General features: G+C 38.0%; 2 protein-coding genes across 2 annotated transcripts; one reads left to right on the top strand and one right to left on the bottom strand.

Moving 5' to 3' along the window:
• LOC145781249 (NADH dehydrogenase [ubiquinone] 1 beta subcomplex subunit 6-like) lies at positions 1 to 8,446 on the top strand. Its single transcript, XM_082593028.1, has 5 exons — positions 1 to 166; positions 1,942 to 2,076; positions 2,469 to 2,588; positions 5,332 to 5,424; positions 8,174 to 8,446. The coding sequence occupies exons 1-5, from the start codon at positions 113 to 115 to the stop codon at positions 8,321 to 8,323; spliced, it is 552 nt and encodes a 183-aa protein (XP_082449154.1). The 5' UTR covers positions 1 to 112; the 3' UTR covers positions 8,324 to 8,446.
• Positions 8,440 to 25,090, bottom strand: LOC145781242 (ribonuclease 3-like). Its single transcript, XM_082593023.1, has 29 exons — positions 24,234 to 25,090; positions 23,682 to 23,792; positions 23,403 to 23,462; positions 21,674 to 21,741; positions 21,248 to 21,288; positions 20,860 to 20,917; positions 20,244 to 20,361; positions 19,696 to 19,845; positions 18,597 to 18,733; positions 18,293 to 18,429; positions 17,895 to 18,013; positions 17,109 to 17,370; positions 16,570 to 16,757; positions 15,968 to 16,090; positions 15,486 to 15,608; positions 15,147 to 15,216; positions 14,127 to 14,248; positions 13,775 to 14,012; positions 13,376 to 13,478; positions 12,807 to 12,922; positions 12,141 to 12,298; positions 11,612 to 11,706; positions 11,172 to 11,282; positions 10,892 to 11,022; positions 10,632 to 10,752; positions 10,421 to 10,496; positions 10,216 to 10,262; positions 9,343 to 9,444; positions 8,440 to 8,933 (listed from the first exon to the last, which is right to left on the bottom strand). Exons 1-29 carry the CDS (start codon positions 24,941 to 24,943, stop codon positions 8,662 to 8,664), a joined length of 4,167 nt encoding a protein of 1,388 aa, XP_082449149.1. The 5' UTR covers positions 24,944 to 25,090; the 3' UTR covers positions 8,440 to 8,661.
• Between the last annotated feature and the right edge of the window lie 1,006 nt (positions 25,091 to 26,096).

Here is a 26,096-nt window from a genome sequence, read left to right as displayed (position 1 = left end):
ATATATTTCTCATTTACAGTTTAATTAAAGCTTAATTTTGTGGTATATGGTGATTTAACTGTGAATTGGCTGGGAAGTATTTACCTGAAACGGTTCTGTACAGTGATATAAAATGGGAGATCTTGCTGCCGGCTATAATGCTGATCTAAATCGACTGGCTGAAACAGTAAGTTTTTTTTACTATACAGGGTGAACAGAAAGTCTTGGACCAACTTATACACGATTTATTAAATGGAAAATGAATAAAATTTCATCGAACAGGCATCACAATGAGAGCTTATATACAATAGTAGGAATAAATTTATTTATTTTCAATGTGGCCGCCCTTCACTTGGATAACTCTTTAAATTCTTTGTCGCAATTTTTCGACTGAGGCACATAGCTCATCCTGAGGTATTTTTGGCCCATTCACACAAGAGTAATTGCTTCAGAGCATCAACACTTGGGTGAGCATCGGAACAGGTCTTTGCCTCCAATAACAACCACACACAAAAGTCCATGGGATTCCAGTTAGGTGATAAGGGAGGCCACATTTCCTTGTTCCAGAATCTTGGAAGTTGATGTGAGCACCAGTCCTAGCCTTTCTTGAGGTGTGAGATGGTGCACCATTTTGTTGGAATGTGAATGGCTGGTCTTAGTAGTGTTTCCATCTCTTCTAGGGCTAGAACCAAAATATCATTGATGTAGCCATCTGAATTGATCTTAACTCCTTGTTTCCCGAAATCAGAGGAGACTTCCAAGTTTTGGAGATGGTGACCCACGCTATGAAACAAGATGGTTTTTGACGGCAGTAAACTGTTCTCACAGAATCTTTAATGTCTGCTGAAGACTTTGCATAAATTCTGCCATTCTGTTATTAAACTGAGTTTCAATTATATATAAAGAGTTTTTCATCTGAAAAAATAATCTCTTTGTCTGCCATGCCTGTCTTCAGTTTTCTGAGAAGAATCTGCTCTTTCAAGTCTCGCTTGCTTTTGGAAAGGTGTAAGGAACTGCCATTTTCTCATCTTGTAAGGAAACAACTCAAGATCCTTTTCCACAATGGTTCGCATTGAAGTGTTGCTCACATTCATGTCTTTGGCCATCTTAATGGATCTGTTTGGGTTCTCCTTATCCTTTGTCGGACACCACTTTCTTTGTTCAGACAGTGCAAGGTCTTCCAATCTTAGGACGATCTTCGGATGTACCAAGTTCCTTAAATCTATTCACAACATGGTAAACAGTGGATTTGGCAACTTTAAAGAGCTTAATGATTTCAGAGTTGGTTTTCTCTGCGCGATGGAGCTGAATGATGGCTTCTCTTTGGCTCATTTTATATCTTACAATTAATGCTTACAATTAGACCTAAATTTTAGAGAGTTGAGCAAGATATTTAGCCTATTAAAGGCATGATTTAAGTGACATTCAATATGTTTAATTATAAAATGAAAAAAAGTCCAAGAACCTTTTGATCTCCCTGTAGTAAGCAAGAATTATGTTTTAAAGAATTTCGAATTTTGTCTCATTTCTACGCTTGTTCATGTGTTCTGTGGTGGGACACTGAAGATTAGCCCGGATGTTTCATGATTGAATCTTGAAACCATGGGACTAGAGATAATAAAAAATGTGTTTTTTAGTCTTCGTTTTTATGTTTTTAGCTGAATGACTGTGGAATCGAATATAGCATGTGGCTAACTATAATCATCTTGCTTTGCCAAGTTGCCTTTGGGCAAAGCTGGTGGCTTGTCAAGTTTCTGTTGAGTGGGCGTCATCTAGTTTACATTAATCAAACTCGACATTAAGGATAGTATCATTGTCATTTCCATTAGGAAGACCGTAAACACCAATGTCTGTATCAAATCAGAGCACAATATGATCATCATGCTATTATCGAAAATATAACAATGTTTCGAGCTTAATATTGTGGAAGTCCACATCTAAAAGCACATGACTCTATTGCAGAGGTCTGCTGGAGGCATGCTTGATCCATTGGATGAGCAGCGATTAAGAGACCACCAACTTCGGCGTCTTAGAAGGATATGGTTAAAAGATCAAGTTCTATCAGCTCGAGAACCTCTTCTTCCTCCCAAAAAGCTGGTGCGCATTCTTTTATAGACTTGGAAAAAAAGTTGTATAAAAATTCTAAAAATTTGGTTATGTAACTATTTGTCAACATTTGCTTATCAGAGAACGGTCTTCAACGTAAGTTTTTCATTTAATTATTTATTTTACATGTTATTCTATCTTACATCACTGGAAGGGGGGTAATATTTCAGGAAAATTCTTTTGTTACATCGTCTGTTTCGTATAAGTAAAAATTAATCTTTTTACCAAAGTATTCATCACAGAGCAATGGTAAATTAAGAAAATTTTGTAATGAGAAGCTGATGTACTATAAAGTTGCTTTTCGTTTTATCCATACTTTGCAACCTAGTATATGACAATTGACATTATGAAAGTCTGAGTTCTAATTGTGATTCTTTTTTTAGTCATGGCTTGGTCGTTTATTTGCGAAAGAAGAAGCCTTCTGGGACAAGCATTTAAAATTTCGGAAGCTTTCTGGGTATCTTTACCACGGAAAAGACTACCACGAGATTCCGAAGCTTTGGGTGAACTTGAATTAAAATTAGCAATAACTAGTTGAAATGCTAGATCGTCGTCTGTTTCTGAATTGGCTGTTTCAATTGTAAACTGTTTTCTGCTTGTTTTATCATTTGGTTTTAAACTTATGCTAGAGCTTCAATCAGGGCCTGATTAAGGCTCACGGGGGCCCGAGGCACAGCTAAGTTTAGGGGCCCCTATTGGCAATCGCTTTCGATGCAGAGCAGGAGTGCTCAACTGTTACTGCAAAATCGTTACACAATTTGAAATTGTTACTCAAAAATAACAAGTGTGCACATACTGGCACAATAACTTTTACTACCTACGCCTACGGTAGAGGAAAGTGCTATGAAGTGGACCGGCTGATAATTTGGACCACTGCTGTTTTTTCAATGACTGAAGTAAATAATTTCATGGTTTGTGAACAGCTTGAATTAACCTTTCTTACTGACCTACTGACCTAGTTTTTACTACTGTATTTCAGAATTCAGATTCAAAGGATTGAGGCTTGAGCTAGTTCTTTGTTGTTGCTAGAGGTTTTGGGGGTCTGCCATGTTATTTTGCTGGTCCAAACTATTGAGAATTTTTCAAATATTGCTACAGTTACAAAAGATTATACAAAAGTAATCTGCAGGAGAGGCATTGCTAATGACTATCTGCCAAAATCTTGAAGAAATGTCCACTGTTTAAGTTTATTAATTCTAAATGATACGGTACCAAGCAACATAAGATTATGCTAACTGTAATATGGACCACCTAACTGTTTGGTGATATGGACCAGTGGTCCAGGTTATGGTCAATTGGTAGAAATTTGTTTCTCAGTAATGAAGACAGGCATAGAAATGAAGTTCCATGAGATTTATGCATTTTTTTTAAAACTTTTTAGAGTGCATCATAAAATATATTTGTAACTTGCTTTCTTATAGTGATAAAAGCTACTACCAGTAATTTGCATAATCACTAATGATATAAACAATTTGATTAAATTCTGATGACATGTCTAAGCATGGAAATTGGATTTAAATGCAGGAAATGGATTTAAAAAAGCAGGAATTTACCCCATTAATCCTCTTGTATTTGATGAAAGTGATTTTCACTCAGCTGAAGTTACTGACAAGTGACAAGCCTCATGAAGTAGACACCTCTCCAAACAATGTATCACCGCTGATAATTGATGATCAAGATATGTCTACTCAAGATGCAATTTCTCGAAACATTTTACCTTTGTTACAAGATGTGGTAAACATTGAGAAAGTGGCAAAAAATTCTATCATGTCAACAGAATTAAATGCTGGAACTTTAGCTGATGCACCGTATGAAGCAATCTCACAAGCACCAGGACCATCGTCATTGAGTGTTAAGAACTTACAATCTTGTTCAGTTAGCATTTCATGCAGGGTATCTGTCGAGGACATTATGAGCCCACTTCTAAAATAAGTTACAAAGGGAAGAAAACGTAGAAAAACTACAAAGGCTACTGTGCTGACAGGTATGTCACACAAACATAAAATCAAGTTCACAGAAAAAGCTAAACCAGCAAAACAAGTGAGAAAAGGCTTAACCTTTAAGTTTTCAAAAAAGAAAAGTATTCCAAGCAATGCTGCTTCTGCATGCACTTGTCTTGTGTGTGACGAGTCCACTGATGAGGATTGGATTCAGTGTTGTCAGTGCAAGAAATTGGCCTATGAAAGTTGTGCTGATATATCAAATGCTCATTTTTACTATTGTGACAACTGTGCCAACGATCAATGATTTGAAACTTGTTTGAGATGGCTATCATGAACGTTTCAGACTATTTTTATTTATTGAGTGTTTGTGTTCTATTTCATGCCTTTGAACTTTGACTTCCTTGATATATTTACTTTCACATGACAACGGTCCATATTACAGTATGGTGGTCCATATTATGAAACAGGGTGGTCCATTTTAGAAACTGAGTTGATAATATGGATCACTATATAAAAAAAATAATAATGTAGTTCTCTTTTGTGTTATGTTTTTTTGATTGGAATTGTTTTTGCAAACCAACTAGCCTGTAACTAATCAAATAAAGTTAGTTTCACCCCAATGTTGTGGATCTTTTTAAAAATATTAAGATTTTTCATTAGGTGGTCCAAATTATAGTACTTTCCCTACTAATGTAAAAAAATGGGGGCCCCCAAAACCAAGGGGCCTGAGGCCTGTGCCTCGTGTGCCTCATGGTTAATCGGGCCCTGGCTTCAATGACAAAAAACATATAAAAGTTGTCCTTCACTGTGACTTAGCCGTTAATCACCTGGTTATTCCAATGTAGAGATCGCAAGATATAGAAACAGCTGTTCAATTCTTTGTGTGTGTGGTTTTACTTGGGCAGGTTGATTGATTGAATCTTTATTCTCGGACTGGAAAAGCTTCTTTGAGAGCTTAACTCTGGCAGTTTCGCATACTTGTAGAGACTTTGAACCACTTACACCGGCCCAGTTACCGAGATTAACAGAGTGAAGTTTCCGATTGTTGAAGTGTTGTTTCCGGGGAATTATTCCATCCATTAGGTGCCGCTGAATGGAGAGCAGTCCTTCAAAGGCTTTACCCAAGCGCACACTGCGACAGTCCAACCAGCGCCGCTTGATCTTGAAGCTTCTTCATCACGAAGTCACGTGCTATCCAACTGAGCTATCGGGGTGGCTGGAATTCATTTAAAACTCAGCCTTTTCCATTCCAAGGTCATATGTCCGGCCTTGGAATTCACAAACATGCCTCATTATTTTACAGCTATATCAATTTCAACGCAACATTCGATTTTTCGTTTTTTATCTTGCTGTCCCTATGTTTCCTGTCTACTATCTCTTAAAGTACGGAGGAGCGGTGAGTGTTGTAGGCCAATGTTTATATTTAACAGAGATTGTATATACAGTATATACATACCGGTAGAGAACTGTTCACCGACATTTGATAAATAACACATGACTTCCGTTCTTCTGGAGACGATACTAGGTTACCATCTGATGTTAAAAATGATTCAGGAAATATGCAGAAATATAGTACAGAAAAAAGTTTTCTAGAGCAAACGGAGTAAGATGGTATGGACAATGGGGAGGGATAAAGAAAGTTTTTCTTCGTGAAGCATTGACTTTGAAGGCAGATGGAAGATTAAACGGGGACGGGTCCAAAAAGAACATGCGAAGAATGAGGCTGACAAAGTCGAACTAAAGGAAGATGCGATGAACAAATCGAGATGGAGAATAGGAGTAAAGACAATCGCTGCAAGGAAAGAATCGGCCACCCCCACTATCCACTAATGAGGGCAAAACCGAATTTGGTTGATGATGACCCAGCTTTTTATTTCCGACGTTTCGTCAGTCAGCACGATTGACTTTATCATGGGTTTTAAAATGGGAGATTGTAAATTTTTCTGTGATTGAAGGTATTTGAAATTTCACCGGCTCATAAGCTGCTTCCTTAAGGCTGTAGTACTGTAAAAATAGAAAATGTAGTTGATTACTCTTAGAGGAAAAATTATTTGTGATGATTCGAGAGTCTGAAGTTAACGGCCAGGCCTCGAAATTCACGGCGGTCATGTCCGCCGTCACAGCATGTGATGTCCGCGGGAAGTACCATCTAGATCGGTCATATTTGTCCGCCGAGAAATAGCGGTAGAAATCGTCATTGCATAGCACGAACAATTGTTGCGAATATATAATTTCACGCGCATTCTAGAAAATGTTAATACTGTATCCCTTAGCTTCCATTCAAGCAGGAAAACTTTCGATTTTTACGTTCTTCAACGATTGGTGACATTGAATCAGCGTAACAAAGGTGAATTATTTGCTAAGAACCGATGGGAGTACCGGTACTTTCACACTAATCACGCGCAACTTAGTTCAAGTCTTACGTCACAATGTCTGGCTTTGATCTCCGAGTAATATTGATAAGGCAAGGTTGGTTACAAAATTAGTTTATACGAGTAGGCTATTACAGCAAGATGCAGCAAAATTTGTTTAGTTTTGGTATTACAGTAAGAAAGAAAAGGCCCAGAGAAAATTCGCTTTCGCTCACATGACTCGCAAAAATAAACCTAAAGAAAAAAGCCTAGTGAAACTTTGCACAACAGAAAATAGTAGCGTTAGTGTAAAAGTTTTTCAACTCGTGTCCAGAGCATTGTGACGTAAGAAGCCACACGACCTCGTTCGGTGGAAGTTAATTAGTTATGCGGCGTATTAAGCAGCTACGCGGCGCTTTGACTCTTCAAGCGCACATCGTTGGTCTGATGAAAGCCTTTCAGAGTGACTTCGCTGAAATTTTAAAAAGACTTCTCAACCGTAGCTATAGTTCTCAAATGGCGAAGAATTATCAAGATAAAGTGATTAAGCGTGACGATCGACGCTAAAACTGGTGTGTCCGCTGTGAGACTTAATTTGTCCGCCGAGATAGCTGCTCAGACCGGACACGTTTGTCCGCCGTCAACAAAAACGAATTTCGAGGCCTGAACGGCTATTACCACAACTTCAAATCGATCTGTCCAGCCAATTTGAAAATAACTTGTGCGACACACTGTCAAGTTTGCAACTCGTGTGATGAGTCTCCTACAACTCAGCGGTTGTAAACTCAGCACATGGCAGTTGAACAAGCAACAACTGAGCTAGCAACGCTTCAGCAAGTGGCTGAAATTGGTAAAATGATGAACCTAAGCAAGTAAAAACTGAGCAAGCCGATACTTGGCATGTAACTAGTCAGCAAACTCAGTTTAGCAAGCGATGACCAAGCAAGTCCGATGCTAGATGGAAATTTTATTTGCTGACTTTGGCAGTAGCCGAAATGTAGTAGCTGAGTTGTCGCGTGTTCAACCAAGAAAATAATTTGGACCCGGTAGCAATGAGATGACTGGGTCCCCAATATAAGACACTGCCTCAAAGAGAGATGATAGTTTATTTGCCTTTCAAAAAAGAGTCGAGAAAGAACACGTATGTCGTATACACAAAAATAATAATACATCAGTAGAAAGGTCTGGCAGCACCGAACAACCTTGCGGTGTACCAGTCAAGATTCTGCCTGACATCAGACTTATTACATTACAGCGCCAGGCATTTTCTATTTTAGGATATGGCTGGAGAAATAAAGAGAGAGGCGGAGAATACAAACGTATTAGCAACATCATTGCGAAAAGAAGTAATTTTCCCAAAAAAAGAAAGAGTCCCTAGCAAATGAATAAATACGCACTTTCGAAGAAGAATATATGGCGTCTTGTAGTTCCCTGGGCCCTTGTAAATGCTGCTTAAATGTTTGGTTGTGGTTTAACGACTTCAATGGCATTCTGTTGTAGGTATTACTAAGTCATATCAACCAGCTATTGCGCAAGTGTGCGAAATAATTTCTTACATTCTCTGCATGATCCGCTGAGTTTTTTTTGCATAGATTTTTATGTTATGCATAATGCCTATTAGGCCTATTACTAAAACTTTGTTTCATCGCAACTATTGGTCATCGGGCTAGGGGAACTGTAGGTTTCGGATCAGAGATCTTTGCAATGTCGTAAAGTGTTTGCTAAAGCTAATCGCAACTTCTTGAGATGTTGCAATAGACCCGCCATTTGATGAGACGTTCTCCATATTTGCAGGAAATGCCTGGGATGTCAGTATATGCTGATCCGCAAATATTTCCTGGAGATAAGTACGAGACAGTGAGGATGGGAGATGTCAAGTTCGACCGAAGAACATTCAGCTTCGTTCCCGCTGAACCGGACGAGTGGAAGCATCAGCTAAAATGAATTGATGTTGCACTTTACACTGTCTGCGTTTAAACTGTCTTTAAATTATTGTGTGTTGAAATCCTTTGCTGTTTGGATTCTGGTTAAATCTCAGCTGGTCATTACAACGTTTCCTTATATGCATTGATGGTGGTCAAAGTTTTTTTTTTAGTGGCAGTTCTAATTCTACAAGGCCCACAGGTCAGATCCACACAAAATGCAAAGGCTAATTTTTTTTTTTTGAAAGTTTTTGATTCAGCGACAGACTAGAGTACTCAGCTGTAAACGGTTTGGAAGTCACGACCAACACATCAAGACACTGAAGGATTGTACTACCGTACATTAACTTTGACGTTCTTCTAGCCAAGCTCCGGTTCATTATCAACTCTTGCTTCCGTCTTCAATCTCTTCGCAGACTCTTCGTCATCACTCCAGGAGCGTTTGATGGGCGCGTTATCAAACGCATGTGCTAGCGCCACCTCAGGTGTTAGATCATCGGAAAGTGTTGCTTCTTTTGGGCTATTGGAGATCTCCATTTCGTTTGGTTTTATTGGGTCATTCGCTTGAACCTTCTTGTTTTCCACTTCTTCGGTTTCATTTATTGTTGAAATTTGACTTGACCGAGAACTTTCTGAAAGTAGAAAGAATGCATTTACTGTTATTACATGAAAACACGTTGGCAATGGCTCATCCAGCCTCACACAATACTACAGAAGTGAAGTTCTCGCAGAGATGCTAAAAAGCGTTAAGTTTGTTCAAGATCATTGAGTACACATCATAAAGGGCTGTAAAACTGGTATAGCTACGGCTGCTGGTTTAGCCTGTTACAAATTTAGCCACAACTGTGTGAGTGAATGTTCTTTATTCGTATCTATTCAGTCTGCAACAGCTGTCACACAGACTCACAGTCCAGGGTAACTAAGAAGTGTCTCATTTATTCAAGAACTCAAAAGTATGATACCGAACAAAGCTCTGTCTCCGTGTTTGAAATTAAAAAAAAAAATACTATGCTCAGTAGCACAGGATTGCGTTAATCGTACCTTCACGAAGTTCAAGCTTCTTTAAATTGCTTCTCTTTTGATACGGTAGACCGTGTTTTTCTGCCACGTACCATCGTTGCCACTCTAGTTGAGGGAAGTTATCTGTAAAATATAAGATGAATGAATCGGTAAATAACATACATTCAGAACCCATAAAGATTTACAGAATATATTACACCACTGCCGTATCACAAACATCCAGAAGTGGACACCCGGCTCCTTTAAAAGTAGCGCGCTACCGCTATTCGGACTAGAGTAGGGCGCGCTGCTTCAGCTACTTTTTACTAAAACTGACCCAGCACTTTGTGAAGAAAAACTTAATGATCAGTAAAACTTGTAAACGAATGATATCATTCGTTTACAAGTCTGCCATTTCAACGTCGTTATAGAAAACACATGCTAGGTGAAATTTTTTACTACGCATCTTTCAAAAACACGAGCCTTTTAAAATGCGAGTGGCTGAGTCCTGCCCGCTTTAGTACGTCTTTTCCAACGGAGAAACGTCTCTCCACCGCAGCACTGTAAGGAATGGGGATGTTGTATTTAATGAACAGACGATTTAACTTGGCAGTGGGAAAGCTCAAGGGCTCAATTCTGTCTGAAAACAGGCCTCCACAATTGACTTTTCTTTCCGTACCGACGTTTCATGCGATGGAACCAACACATTAAAAAATTCATCCCCGCAGTTGAGTCATTTTTTAACTTTAAGTTGGGAAAGTAGCGGGAGTGCGACTGGAAGAAATGTAGCGCCTCTCCGCTACAGCTACATTGGAAAATAGTAGCGCCGCTACTCCAGCAAAAATGCAGCGCCACTATAATTACCAAAAAAGTAACGCGCTGCTGCCCAACTCTGCAAACATCCTATGTACTTACACTCAGTTAATGCGACTCGAGCTGCGTTGCGTTCGGCTCGTTGGATGCTGAAAATATATGATCTCGTTATTCAGTTTAGTATGAAGGTGCTAACAACAACCTGTCGTACTTTAAACAGTCTTTTAGCAAGGTTAAACTATCTCTTAACAAGGTTAAATTTTTATCTTCGGAAGAAGCAAAGGTCTAGTAAAGGAAACGCACAAACCTTTCTGCAGTGCCTCTGCCTATTTCCTTGCCTTGAAAATAGACGGACACAACGTATTTTCTTGCGTGTGAAGGACCTAGAAGAAATTAAAAAAGAATCATTTGATGAACCACAAGTTATCTCTTCAGTCATAGACGTTGCATGGTAGTGAAGAGGTTGGCCTGGCATGTTTTTTCAATACACAGGAATAATAATGTGGATGAGTACTCACCCGTCTGGTTGGATATTTCGTATGTTGGGAGCTGAGGTTCTTTGCCTTCCTGCCTCAAGGTTAGGCAACATTGTTGCAAACAGGACTTTGGATCGTTCCATTCTTGTTTAAGGATGAATTCCTGACGAAATGCAGTGAGGCAAGTGTGAATGTTTCGTTGAGCAAGAAAGTGCAACTGTAGGCCACTGAATTTTTCATGCATTGTCTAGTAATGCTCCGAGAAAGAGGCAAAAAAATCTCGGTTAAAAAGAAATATTTACCTTTAAACGAGGGAAAAAGCAAACTTTCATAAATCCTTCAACATAACTCAATCCTCTGTCGAGGAAAAGAGCAGCCACGAAAGCTTCGAGTAAATCCGCCAAGTTCTTTTCCTTCCATTCGGGAGTGCGACCTTGATGTAAACGCAGCTTATGTAGAAAAAGTATTGTCAACTCGAGCAGGAATGCGAGCAGAAAATAGATCTGCTTTTCAGAATACAGAAAAACGTAAAGCACAAAATTTCTCCCATTGACCATATTCCCTAAGCTGATTCTGGCAAACCTTTTTCGTTGTCCAAGTTACAGATGACGTATTCTGGCATCCCGAGGTCAGTCGCAACCAGCGATTGAGTCCGTCCATTGACAATGGTGGCTCTGAGCAGAGTTAAGTGACCTAGAGACCAGTGAACAAAACATCATAAAGGTTAGTGATCAAAACGGTGTCTTCAGTTTGTTCGACTTTCTCACCACGACACGCCACTGAACGTACAATTTCAAGCTTATGTTTTGATAGTAAGGTAATTCTAGAAGTGTTAATAGAATAGTACAAAGTAACTCCAGATATAAAACAAATGCGCAGTTGTTGATGAATAAGCAGTCGACCGCAGTAATAAAATGTGGACGTGTATTCTACAATTTGCAGCCAGCATATTAGGATATTATTTCACAGTGAAATCACGCATTAACTGTTCTTCAGTACAAGTAAAAAAACTTGAACAGAACCTTCGTGATGCGTTGGGTAGAGCCTGAACAAGTAACCCGATGCCACCAAATTGCAAACGGAATCGCCGAGAAACTCGAGTCGTTGGTTATGGCCGCTGGAAGATAAACATCTCGTTATGACATCATCCTAACACCACCAGACAGGGCGGCTGGGAGGACATTTTGGCCTGATGTCAAGCAAAAATCTAGGCATCCAAACAAGGCGACTGTATTAGGAAATGCAAACACGTTTAGCGAAAAAGTGATAGTTTAGGACTGGTAGGAATACTGGAATAGGCAAAGTATCTAAATAGAGTTGTATCAAGAGCGAAGATTTCAAGTACAGGTGTGTGTTTTTTGTTGTTAGAGTAATAATTGAACACTTGGAAAGCGGAGTATTGAAAAAAATCTGGGTCCCCAAGAACGCTAGGTCCAACAGTAGCCTACCTCCCATGTCAACGCTAATTCCACCAGATGTGAAAACTATCGATTACAGGAGGTGCGTATGAATGGCGCTTTATCATGCTCAGAATTCCCGCCAAACACTCACTGTGTCAATATATTTTCATGGACGTTCCTCCACGTGAAGGATTTCGCCAACAAACGGATGTGATCAAATTTGACTCCAATCGAATCCTCAAATTGAGTTAGCTTCTGTAGGATCGGGATGTCTTTGATGCAATGCCGGTCCGTTTCTGGTTCTTCCGCCTGAAAATGTATAATAATTAGCCGTTTGATTAAATTTATTATGGCAAAATTACAGATTCGAAGACTTGAAATCCAAGTTAGTTTTTCGTGTAAAAATACCAGGATTGTTGGCAAGTGACAGATTTCAACAACCAAAAATATATCAACTAATCGAATCAGTGAAGTTCTTTTGTAACTGCTAAACTTAGCGTTACAAAAAAAATTTATAAAACCACAATCTGTGATTATTGTAAACATACATTCTAAATATTTTATGTAATTGAAAATAAGTTCCTTCAATTTTCTCTGACTCAAACCATTTCTACGACTCAGAAGATCAATAATATTGCGTGATATAAGTCAACAAACACTATATGGGAGAGGGTATGAAAAAAAATCCGATGATATTATTCGAGCTGACTTTGAAGTAACGGGGATATCGGTTTATCAGCACTGCAGTTGACTGCAATCTGATATTGTGTAATGTGTATCCAAACAACTGGGAGAAATGAAATCTACAACAAAACACCTGTAACGGATGCAAGGGCAAATCCTTCCAAACGTTTTGAAGACTGTCTGTGTCCCACAAAAACTTTCCAAACAATTCCTGAGCTTGGTCAAGGCCAGCTTCCATATAAATAGCGCCTGTTGCAAAATATACAGTGATATAACTCAAAAGCTCAAGACACAAAAAAACAGTAGTATGAAGTCGAATGCTGGCATGATTTCTGAAGGAACTGTTAATAAATTAATGAAATATTTGCAAACAGAAATGTACTTAAAAACCTGAGCGACAATTCACTGTAAAACACTTGCTAAAAAATTCACATCGTGCGAAGCTCAGCAGACGTGCACTTTGCAATTCCATGCACAACAAAAACAATTTGAGACATTTGCCAGATGCAATTAAAATACAGATTGTTAAAAAAAGTTGATTCAATTGGTTTTGTAAAATATTCATTATGCCTTTCTTTTGACACCATCCGAATTTTATATTTTCACCCCTGTAAAAGCTTTGGAGACGTCTTAGTTACATCAACCAACATTCAATTAACAAAAGATTCTATATGTCTTTTCAACTACAATAGCATTACTTACCCATCAAGGCCTCGAAACAATTGGCCATCGCATGTCGCAAGTCAGCTCTTCTGCACAAATCAGGACCATGAGCATAAAGCATGTACTCGTCTAAGCGCAAACGCTGAAACAGTCAGTGATCTTCGTTAATTGATGACCTTATTTCGGACGGTAATCACACAAACTTACGGTTGCAATTAAGCATTTACGGTAAAATTACGCGCAGTAGAATGCCCTTTCCTAAAAATAAAACGGTTAATCTATTGTTACTAATGTGCTTCAATAATTTTATCCTTTGAACCCGGGCACAATTGCGTCACATTGCAAACTCCAATGGTACATCATTTTCGTCATTATTTTTTTAAGCTTCACAGAATACTACGCAACATAACAACCAGACAAAAAAAATCAAGTTCTTACTTCGGCCAGGGTTGCCAAGTGCTGATTGTTTACCAAGACCGTACGGAAGGTTGTGAGGGCGCCTTCGGATAGGTCGGGAAACATTAGAAACAAATGGACACTAGTGAGATAGCCAACGACAGCGTCCCCCAAGAATTCGAGTCGCTCGTTATGCTGGATCGGCGACAAAACCGGTCTTTGCTGGCCTAATCTGGCCATGATTTGGATTAAAGTTGTAATGCCTCGTTTTCTTGTGTATCTGAAAAAATGTAGGGATGATAGTTTTTCGATGAATCGACGAGCTTGATTGAACAAACAAGAGGCTTGTAATGTTGTAATGGCTATACTCAATACTTGGCGCAAGAAGACGTACTTATAATGTATCGAGCTGTCTCCATATTTGGGGACACGCAGGCCGCAGTTGGAGAGCACATTTCTCACGTGATCTGGATTCAAACCAAAACTCATGTGGCAACTTGGATGGCTCATGGCATGCTGGAAAAAGTAAGTAACATATTATGTTGGGGTTGTTTTCAAACTTAACGTTACTTTTCCGTTTAACATTTTACTGTACGATTCCTAACGTCAAAAACCGGACAAATATCTGTGGAAATGTGTCACTTTAAAACAAGCAAACACATCTTCCAAACCTAAAAACAATGTAAATGATATTCTTTCTCGTATCAAGGTTATGCTCATTGTTTGGAGATTTAATTATGGTAGCCTAGGAGACGAAAAGCCACGTTTTGTGGCCACCTTCAACTATGCTGACGTCGTCGTCGTATGAGCTTCTGTGGCCGAGGTCTACTATTTTACCACCCCAGATTTACGATGTTCCCAGACTACACTGAAAGGCTATTAAAGAGCAGCTAGTCTTTGGTTGCAATATCCAAGACACGCAGACCGTCCGCTCCGTTAGTTGGGTTGAAGATGGGAAAATCGTTGATGGTGGAGTCTGCGGTCTGTTCCTCAGCATCACATTTACAAGTAGAGGCCTAAGTGTCTTGTCAAGACACAGTTGCGTGCTCTCGATTGGTATCGAACCGGTGTTCTTTCGAGGATAAATAGGGGTGGGGTTAATTTAACATATTTATGTGTTTTAGCACAGTAGCAAATAATATTTGAAATTTAAATGCCATACACAAAAAGTGACGTCCATACAATATTAGGACATTAAACGCAAAAGTAATTTTCAGTGTAATGTAAATTAAAAAAAAAAAACATTTCCAGAGGATAGAATGTGCTGCTGTATTCTAAAACCAGGGCTAAAGTTGGATTTGACAACAAAATCCGATTACCCCTCCCCCCCCCCTAGGATAAATACAGTTTCATTCAACTAGATGTAGCCTGCGCTGATAAGTAAACCAAAACTTCGAAAATTATTTTGACTCACACTCAGCCACTTCCTTTCCTTGAACGTATAACCAATTCGTTTCTCTAAGCTGGCAAGGCATAAATGATATCTAAAAAGAAATACAAATTGAAGGTGCAAAATTGGGCCACAAGTCTGCATGGAATTGGTGCTGAAACAATTTATTTGAAGTATTTAAATAATATGTGATATTACTAGATATTGAGGAAAAAAAAGAAGGCTTTGGCTAGTTTCTTTACTAAGTCGTCTTAGCCATAATCATGTCATAAGTCGTAGTACAAATACAACGAATTCCAGCATCAGTGTACCATTCCTGAAGAATAATTACGATAAAAAGGCTATATAAAAACCAACATCTACCTTAAATGGTGCGTTAACGTCGGCAGTATCAAAGCGTGTTGACAAATATCGGAAAAGATTCCTGTCCTACGGAAGCCCCACCCGCTCAGCTCCACAGTCACCTCCCGCTGCATGTCTTTCGACCTGGCCAAAACACATTTCAACACATTACAATGTGAAGTACCCCAGACAGCAAACCAACCGTTTTCACATTGATTCAACGTCTGGAGAATCACTGTAAAACAACAGTCGCTTTAATGTCTGGGATGACCTTCGACTGCCGTTTCATCCGCCACATAGCTCAAATAATAGCAGCTGAGTTTTTTATTTCTATTCAGCATAAAATTGAAAGGTGTTAAGTTAAACGTTTTTCTAATTTCAACAGAACAAGACTGAAGAGAATTTTTAGAGGATAATAGTAATCATTTGACAAAAAAATACACTAATTTATAGGAAATAGTCCTAACGACGGATAAAGTCAGTCAATAAAGCATGAGACTGACCGTCGAAACTTCTGCAGCGCTTGCTCTCTTTCTTTCAGTTTCTTTTTATCGCTTGCTTTCACTCGCGGTGAATTGGCCATTAGATGACGTAGTTTTAAATAAGATCTCCAGATGCGTTGATAGCTGAAGACAAAATATAAAATCTTCAAAGTGAAGTGTAATCGTGATAACCTGCAAACCAATATTAATTTGCATAACAGTTTTGCACCACATATTGCATGGGTATTGGGCAGGTTTCGGAAGACCGACATCGTAGCCTCAATGAGGCGGAACTAGTAATGTTTAGGATTAGCCCAAAGCAGCCAAGGTGGTGGGGTACTGTAGACCAGGACTTCCCGGTCTAGTCCAGAAAACTTAGGCCACATATACCTCAACGTAAAGTATACATCAACGATCAATGCTTAGAAGAAACAGAAAGTATGACAACAAAACAAGATCGCATGGGCTGGAATTGGGATCTACTAAAACATATTTCATACTTCAATCGACCACATTTTGAAAACATACAACATCAGGCCGTCTATGAAACCATTCTTCGTATTATCAGCTTCACTGTTTGATGCCACCTGAAGCTTGTGGAACAAGAAACTTCTACAACTTACGTTGGATCGCCGGCATAACTTAAGTTGGCCGGTCGGATTCCGAAGTGAACAATCATGGGGTACCGGTCGTCCACAGCGTGGGACAGTTGTGTCTCGGCTTCAACCGGGGTGGTGTGGTACCGATCCAACTGGTCCACTCGGAGGCAACTTGGTTTCTTTCCTGGGTTCATGACAATCATCCCACGAACCTTGTGCCATAACGATGTAGGATATATTTACGTAGTAAAAGTTATCACTTAGCACCGGTAACAGTAATATAGATTATTTGCTGTTGTTGACATTTCTACGTCGGTTTCTTTTCGAAATAGGAATAGCAGGTACAAAAATGCGTTTTGAAAATGATAAAATATTAATACAAGAATATTGTTTGCGCAGTTGCAATGCAGCTTTTGTAACAATCAGATAAAATGACTTGAATAATAATAAAGAGATGGTTGAAGAAAATCACCTATTTACCAACATTGTATTAAAAATTGTATTTATCTCCACGAAAGACCCATTGCTCAATGCTCAATTATCATACTCTTAACTTAAATCACCTTGTCCGTAAACTTCCGCCACTCATCATGATCACACGTTTGGTCGCTCATCAAGTGAGAAAGATCTTCCTCAGCTATCAGTGGTTTATCGGACTCCAACAAGTATTCCAGGACTTTGCAAAGAGACAGAACTTCTTTGCCGTTGTCGGAAAGCGAGCGGACAAAACGAGGATAAAAACGGAATCTACGGAAATTTTCCTCATCTGTATTCTCCGGCTCGTTTTTATCCTTTAGCTCCCAATCGTATAATTCAAGAATTTCTCTACATGTAAAAAATGTCATGTCCACGATTGTGCTAAAGCGTAGAACGGATGATCATGTGTTAGCATTCGTTTGGCTCATTATTATAGGCCAAGCTAGTTATCGAATTAGTGAGTTTGGCCGTACAAAAACGCAACACTTAGCGAGTGAAATTCAAAGCTTCTTCTTGTTAACAGTTTAATCATGTTCGATCAGATGTGACCCCTTCCCCATTTTGTTTTGTCTTTTCTTCATTACTAGTTCAAAGCTTAGCTGTCTCTTTAATGTTCTTTTACTAGCCTACTATCTCAAAGGACATGAATGAACAAACCCATTATATTTTCACGTGCTGAAAGACACGGTAGTTAAGGATTGATCTAATGCTGATCAGAATGTTCAATATCTAAACAAAGAACTGAAGCTAAATTTTTCCAATAAATTCCACGGCACACCACTGCAGAGTGCAGATGTTTCTTAACAGTCAAGCTTTTGTTTAACCAAATGCACAAAGTGATTAAAATATTGCTATATTTACAATCAGATCACCTGAACAAAAATCCATGAAATAGCTCCAGCCCACGCATGCAGAAATTCTCGGGCGGTGTCTCTTCGATGATGTAGATCGTGTAGCGGATGTGGAAACGAATCATGTCACAAAACGGAATCTTTAAAATGAAAAACGCACTGGTCAAGATGTGGACAGTAGCGGTGCTTCAAAAGAGATATTTTTACAACTAATTAACAAAACCAAGAACAAAGTTTAGGATTTAGTTTAAAAAATTAAAACAATAATAATTGTCACCAACATCATATCTATTACGGTTGATCAAAAAATCAAAAACATCAGTAAAAAACGAAATGAGTTTGCTTTTAATTGTGCATCAATTGTATAATGCATTGTGCATCGTTTGTTTAAAGCACAAAGATTCAATGAGTTCACACACCGTATCGAGAGGCTCGTGAGAAAATATAGAGAATCCTTCAAACATGTAGTCGTGGTTGTTGTGTTCGATTGAAGTTGGCTTGGACGACATGAAGTTGGTTGCTGGTCCCACCATCACTCTGTAGTGGTGTAATTTGCCTGGCAATGCAAGTCAAAGATAATTCTATCGTGACACGGGTCGCGTTATGTTTAGCTATAACAACAACACATTGCAGATATAACCTGGTTACATGCTCAGGGTGAGCAGAAAGTTGAAAGTTATTAAAGCAATAATCTACATTGTTTCAACGTTGAAATGCACGAACCGATGTTGTTGGTCATTTGGTGGCAGATAGGCGGGGTAGTTTCACCGGGGTAAATGTTGTGGCGGATTCCTTTATTCCTCGACGATAAACTACAATGACACAACGGGCCATCGTTTGCCTGTTCCGGTTCGTTGTACCTTGACATAAGAATCAGTGACGATCAGAAGAGAATACACTATTATACCATGTAGCAAGAATGACAAACAGATGGGCCAAAATAATCACAGAATGGACACCAAGACATGCGAATATAAATAGTGGGAGAACGAAAAGAAAAGGTATAAGGGATACCTTGGGATAAGAACAGCGAACAGCATTACCGAATGGTGTGGAAACCAGGGTTGTCGGCATTTTACCCGACCCAAAAAAACCAGGGGAGTATTTTTACAAAAAACCCACTTAAAAAAAAACAAAAAAAAAAAAACAGAGCATCATATTTGTCCAATTTTTATCAGAAAATTGAAAAAATGAACCAAAGTACTACAAGGTACTTAAAACAAACTGCAAATTAGGACTTAAGGATGTGATTGTGAAGGAAATTTCCAAGGATAAATTAAAAACACAGTGGATATTTCTGTACACAAAAATCAAGTAATGCCACTTTGTACTACACTAAAGTTCATTTATGCAAGAACGCCTCATAGTTAAACAGCCCTAGTGCATTATTTTATTGAGTTATGCCAGCATGTACTGTGAGTGAGAGGCACTTCATTGGTAAAAAGTAGTATTTGAGATGAAATAAGCAAGAATCTACCTTTTTTGCATCTTTTTTAAATAAAACCCAATAAAACTAAAAAAACACATGCGGGTTGAGCTTTTTTAAAAAAAAACTTTCTCAACCCTGGTGGAAACGTACATGGAGGCCATCTGCCAGGAGTGGCATGACTGGTTGATGATAGTACTAAGACATGTGGAGACTTTAAAAGCAAAAACGTCATCACGGCCTACTGGATAGGTTCTAGTAGGTCGTGACGTCGTAAAAAAATCTCTGATATTCTTTACAGAATGTTTGCTGGTTGTGATCAACTTTATGGGATATCACTTAGGGTTTCATTTCATAGACGCTCGCAAAAAAAACAAAGCAAATAATTGTCTTTACCACAGTTCCTCGTGCAGACGATTCGGATGAGCCTTTAACTTTCTAATCGTGTTAATGAGCTCCCCGGCACCATCGGTTTCGACTTCATCCGGCGTGATCAAATCACTCTTGCCTGTCTCCACCAGCTCTTTTATCTTGGTCAAACAGTAACTGAAATTTTAAAGACTTGTTTGCACTACAAAAGAAAATTGCCATTATACAATGATCGATTTAACATCTAAGACTAGCGAGTTACATTGGTAAGGCAAAAGCTTAAAAAAATGCAAATAATATACGTAATACGTATGTAATAACTTATTAATTGTAAAGCTACTTACTTTAGAAAGTTATTTTTATTTGATACCAGGTTTGCAAATAGTGATAAGAATATAGAACATCGTTGATTTACGTATCCGAAGTCCTATCAACATTGTGCTATCGTTTATTAATACAATCGCCACTGCTAATTCCATGTCAACACCAGTTAAACTTAGCCATTGTGCAAATCGTCCGAAGACACTTTTAAAGGTTTTGGAAGAAAACTGTGGCATAATCAAATCGAATCGTACTTCGGCAAACTCGGTTGAATCTTGTCGATGTATTCAGACAATGTGTAATTCAACTTTTCAGCCGACCGAATGATCTTCTTTGAAAGCATTTTAGCTTTCACTCGCTGATGTCTCGTCACTGAACAAATTTATTGCAAAAAATATTTAGGGGCAACGAAACATCATAGCAACTGGTAAGCACAGATCTAATAGTTTCTTTAAGAAGTTTCGTAGACACTAGACAGTAGACAGTGTATTCGAATATAGCAATTTTGTACTAAAAAATATATTGCAATTCAGTCAAACAGGTACAATGTTTTTCTACAAAATCCACGCAGTTTAAAGAGACTGAAAGGTAAAAACTGCAAACCAACTAGAGTACCCCCGGCATTTCTAACTGAACTAAACGCAACTGAAGCTAATCTGGATATTTTTCTGCCTTTTGGCTGTGAAAAAGAAATAGGTTACTCAAAGGTCTATGAGGGTAGAGTTATTCAATTGATCTATTGGCATCAACTGGAGAAATGTGTAACTAAATTGGGTTACAATGTCGAGTGTCGACGTCTAAGAGTTCAGTTCTCAAACAAAAAGACTATTTTTCAAACGCCAAACTTTGTTTAAGATTGGTCTAACTTACGTTCAGTTGCAGTTGTCCAGGACTTCAGAAGTTCACCAGTAACAACGCTGCATTGGTTCTATGAAGGTAAGCCACAAAATTAAGTTGCATTAAGCTAAAGTTCCATCATACTTTTAACTGCTTACAAAGTAATACAAAATAGCAAATAGTTAGAACAACCGAAGTCTTGTGGAGCGAAATTACCAAAGTAATTTAGACGATGGAGTGGCGCCGCGAACTTGGTTTTCACTTTCCAATAAAGTAAACCTGGTTGGACATCAGGCTTAATTTGGTTGTGGAAAATCGCCGCTCACTTTTACCCAAGGTGAAATACGTTAGGTGGGCATAGTTGCAGGAAGAAAGCAGTGTAGCTGTCACTGTGTATAAGTAAATTTAAAAGTTAACCTACCGAAATAAGATGTTGGTCGGACGTTTCTTCAGCGAACAATTCTAAAAATTAAAAAACAGTTTGCAATGCTAATTTGAGGTGGAAATTTTGGAAAAGGTTGAATTACCGGTGGTACGGTACATGTATGAAGTTTTCACAACATCTTTAAAATTTCAAAATAAAATTTAACCAAGTGAGTATTACCAAATACTGTATAAATCCTCCTGCTTTTTATATAGGCAACATAATATGCAATGCATCTTCATCTGTTTTTAGTTTAAAACATAAAATAATAACATTTTAATTGCAATGTGCATTAATTAGTAAGCACCATGATTATATACGAAATGAATATTCACTAACTAATTATATATTATTATATACCATACCTATAAACTTGTTGCTTTTAAAAATATATATCAAGTGATGAGTCAAATTGCAACAAACCTGTGGTTGTGGAAACTAGATTTTTTGTCCACAGTTTTTTGTGTCTATTTGATATTTGTTCTTCAAACCTAAAAGTATGAAGTTACAATTGATTTCTTTTACAACATTTATTTTTCATAATCACATAGAAAAAGGTAGCAGATGTCTTGACAATGTTACTGGACATTGTGCCACCGCCAATATGACATGAGACAATTAATTAACCACAGACGACCTGTCACAGGGCAAGCAATTTCACCATCACAAAGCCTCACCAAGCTACAGTCTTAAAATAAATGCATTAAATTCAGAGTACAAGCAAACTACAATAAATTATGTTGATGATGTAGCTTTTTTTGTGTGTTTGCAGCTTGTGTTTTCCTGTTTAACCCTCTGTCTACCGTGGGGTCCAATGGACCCCAAAACAAATTTCGCTTTGCGATTTCTCAGGACATATAGCAGATGCGATATTGATATACCTTGACTTTTCTCAGCTTTGCTTGATCTTTAGGACAATATAATAATTATTGATCTCAAACAAAAGTTGGTAGCATAGAAAAAAATAACAGCATCTTGTACCGGGACCCCAAGCCTGTTGCAATCTAAGTAATCTTGTATTACAACAGCACCAAAAGAGGAGTCGACACTATTGACAGAATTTTTAGGAAATACACTTCCAAAAGAATGACGAGAAGATGGCCGATGGCTCTATTTTACAATATGATTGATGTCACTGCTGTCAATGTTTTTGTGATATGGCATCAATTGCAAGGCGAAAATAGCAGCACAACACTGAATCATGCATGCATGACAAAGAAGAAAATTTTAGATCCAACTAGGCAAAGAGCTTGCTGGATTACCAGCTTCGACTTCAATATCAACAAGACATCTAAATCCGCAACAAAATAAAAGAAACAGCTGTTGAAGATCAAACGCCAAAATCAAAGAAAGCTAGATGCTATCTTTGCGAAAGACACAAACACCAAAAAATGTATATAGACATTTCTGTACTACTTACAAACTCAACGTTTGCTAAGAACATTCGCAATTCATTTGCAATGAATACGACAATATATAAACTCACAATATTTCTTTTGAACTAATATGTAAGCCAAATATATATGCGTTTTTAGCAAAATCTCTCAATAGTCTGACCATTGCTCAAGAATAGACCAATTTCGTATAAGTTTGGTTTGTGCATGGGATAGTGTAAGACTTCTTTGTTAAAGTATTTTTGGTTTTTCTACAGTGTTTATAAGTTATGATTTTTGTAGTCTGTTATGTCCTTTCGTAATGAGCTTAAATTTCATCATCGGAGCTCATTATTTTGTCCAAAACAAGTACCGTACTTTGAAATTTGGGGTCCAATGAACCCCAATGGTAAAACTTGCATATTTTTTTTTCGGTAGACAGAGGGTTAAAAAACATATTGAATAACTTTCTTTACATCACAGCAAGTGTCTAGTTAAACCTGTGCCTCGAAATTAAACATGGATAAACAAAAGTATCCCCACAAGATAAGACACGCTCAATAAATGAAGAAGAATGAATTTGTATCAAATAATCTCATGATGGTGAAATGTACCTTGTGATAAAATGTCTGTGACAGGTTAGTCACGGTCAATTGTCTCACATTAGAATGGCATTATTGTACCCAATGCTATACATTTGTTATTTATCCACAAGTTGACTTAAATTCATCAAAATTTTACAAATAGTCACATTGTGTTAAAACTTCGTCATCACCTACCGGTCATATAAATCTTTTAACTTTGGTGTGCCTTCAACAGTTGAATCTGAATGCATTATTCTAAAAATAATGATGTAAACATTCAGCTTGAAAAAACATGTAGTAATAAGCCACATTAGTATAAAATATAAAATGGGCATGCAATGCATCTTCAGAATCCGAAACCCTGGAATTGATAGCACTTTTTAACTTTAAGTCAAATACAACATTTATATACGGTACGGTACTGTAAGCAATGTAATGCCTAAAGGAGACGCATATCATGCAGCAACTACATACCTTTTATACATATTTCCATGTTGAGTGCATTGAATGTAGCTGGCTTTAAGTTTTTCAATTTCTTTCTCCACATTAAGTGGTGATTCTTCAACAATTTCATCTTCTTCAAGCCTGTTGAATGTTGATAATAGCAACTGTGTTATAACACAAACTGTAAAACATCCCCCCTATTAGGTCAGTGGTTACACGCCCGGCTCAAGATCATGTGGAGCTGGTTCGGCTCTGGTGGAGTGCGCTTGAGCATTAAGCAACGAATTTCAGGACTGCTCTCCATTCAGTCACACCTAGTGATTGGAATAATTCCTCGGCAACAACACTTTAACAATTGGAAAACTTCACTCTGCCAATCTCGGTATCCGGCCCTGCGTCAAGAGCCTCTACAAGTATGCGAAACTACCAGGAATAACCTATCAAGGCTTTGTAAGTCTGAGCATAAAGATTCAAAATCAACCAAACCAAAATGTATACAAACGTCAAACAATGTTTGGTCTGATGACTAAAACTTAATACTCCATATGATAACTGTTTGAAAAACTGTATTAGCCAGCTTACTTGCTAGATGAACACTTTGGTTTGTTCCTTTGATTTTTTGATGAAATATCAGATCTACTGATAGCTTGCTTTTTATGTGAGTCGTGATTGTTAGTTTTCTTGTGATTGTACTGAGATTGTCTTTCTTCCCTCCGATTGTCCTGCCGTAATTTTTCAATTGATGCTGCTCTATCTTCCTTGATTTGAATTCGTTCTGGCATTGGCCTATCACCTGTCTTTGGATTAGATCTGTAGTCATCTTCTTGCCAACGAACATGGCCAGGTGATTCCCTATGCGATGAACGAAAAGATTTTTCACCAAATCTAATGTGATGAGAACTTCTGGATGTATCAGAAAATCTGGTACTAGCACTTGAAGGATGATGAGGATATTTTTCAACATGATCCACAGGATGTGCTCGTTGCTCCTTATAAGAATGATCAAGAGGCAAAGACTGATGCGACAATGGTTTCCTATGAGGAGAGGGTGGTCGATGCTGGTCTGCATGTGGTGAATATGACCTAGAAACATCATTTGGGGAAGGAAAAGAAGGTCGTGGCATGAGCATGTTTTCCTTTGGTCTATCATGATAACTACGCCCAGAAAAATATTCATGTGGAGCAAACCGCTCATGTGGCCTGCGATGAAAGTCTAAAGGCCTTTCCTGCCTCTGTGAATGAAATCGATCAGCACCTTCTCGAAAAGAATGTGGTGAGGGAGGCCTACCCATTGAAGAATGAAAACTTTCATGAAATTGCCGACGTGGAATAGGTGAATTATGATGACGAATAGGGGGAGAAAAATGATGCAGTCGATCATTTTCATTTGAAGAATATTGATGCTCACTTCTATGACAATATCTCCCATCACTAGGGTGGGGATGCCTGTATCCTGACATTATGCTACCTTAATAACCTGAAGAAAAAAATAGCATTTTCAGTTGCAGTACTCATCGTAAAAGCTAGTCTCTAAACATAAAAAGGAGGCAGTAAGCCCGTTAAACTCAACTGGCATATTCATTGATTCACACTCTCATGTCAGCAACTCTTTACTCTGCACCTGCAGTGTGGTGACTATCGGAGATGTACAAAGGTTAAAACTTAAAATCGAAATCCTCATCTATATTCCAAGCATATAGAAACCTCAATCCGGTGAAATCGGACGTTGAACACAAGATGGAAAACTGCATTACTTTTTGGACAAAAGCTTGTTTAAAACAATCTATTGAAGGGTCGGTGTGCGCATTTGTGATCATTGAGGTAATTGCATCCACTTCACAAGTTTATAATATTTGCAAGTAAAAATAATTTGACGAAACAAGATTTAACAGCTTATTCATCAATGATGTTATCAAAACTTGTGTAAGTTTTATCTTTTTACGCTAACTATGTGACTTGATTTTTGGTTTATAAATTAAGCTTTTATCAAAACTCCGTTTTTAATAAAAAAAAATAATATTAAAAATGGCATCCTGACTTTCAAGCGGCATAAAAATAAATTTGTCAAGTGCTTTTAGCAAGGTCGGCATGTTGTTGCTGCCATCGCATTATTTATCATACTGTGTGTTTTTTACGAATTGTTTTATTCATTTATTGGGTCGATCGTGCAGAATTATTCTGCCAGAATGACAGGGGTACTAGGACATATTTTGAATATAAAACAGCAATCACAAAATGCAATAGGCTATTGAAAGTTTAATACACACAACGATAGGCTACCACTAAATTATTTCATGCTAAGAAATTAAGAATGTGAAAATATATTTATAATAAAAAAAGAGTATTATATATAACTGTTTATATCAACAGATATGATTTCCAGCGGTCCTTGAAAAAACATGGTTCCAAATACGCACATAGAGTCATAGACTATACCGGTAACCA

Source organism: Aplidium turbinatum, chromosome 1 (genome assembly GCF_918807975.1).
Source record: "Aplidium turbinatum chromosome 1, kaAplTurb1.1, whole genome shotgun sequence".
Taxonomy (NCBI): Eukaryota; Metazoa; Chordata; class Ascidiacea; order Aplousobranchia; family Polyclinidae; genus Aplidium; species Aplidium turbinatum.
The sequence above is the reverse complement of the archived record's forward strand: the minus strand, read 5'-3'. Positions and strand labels throughout refer to the sequence as shown.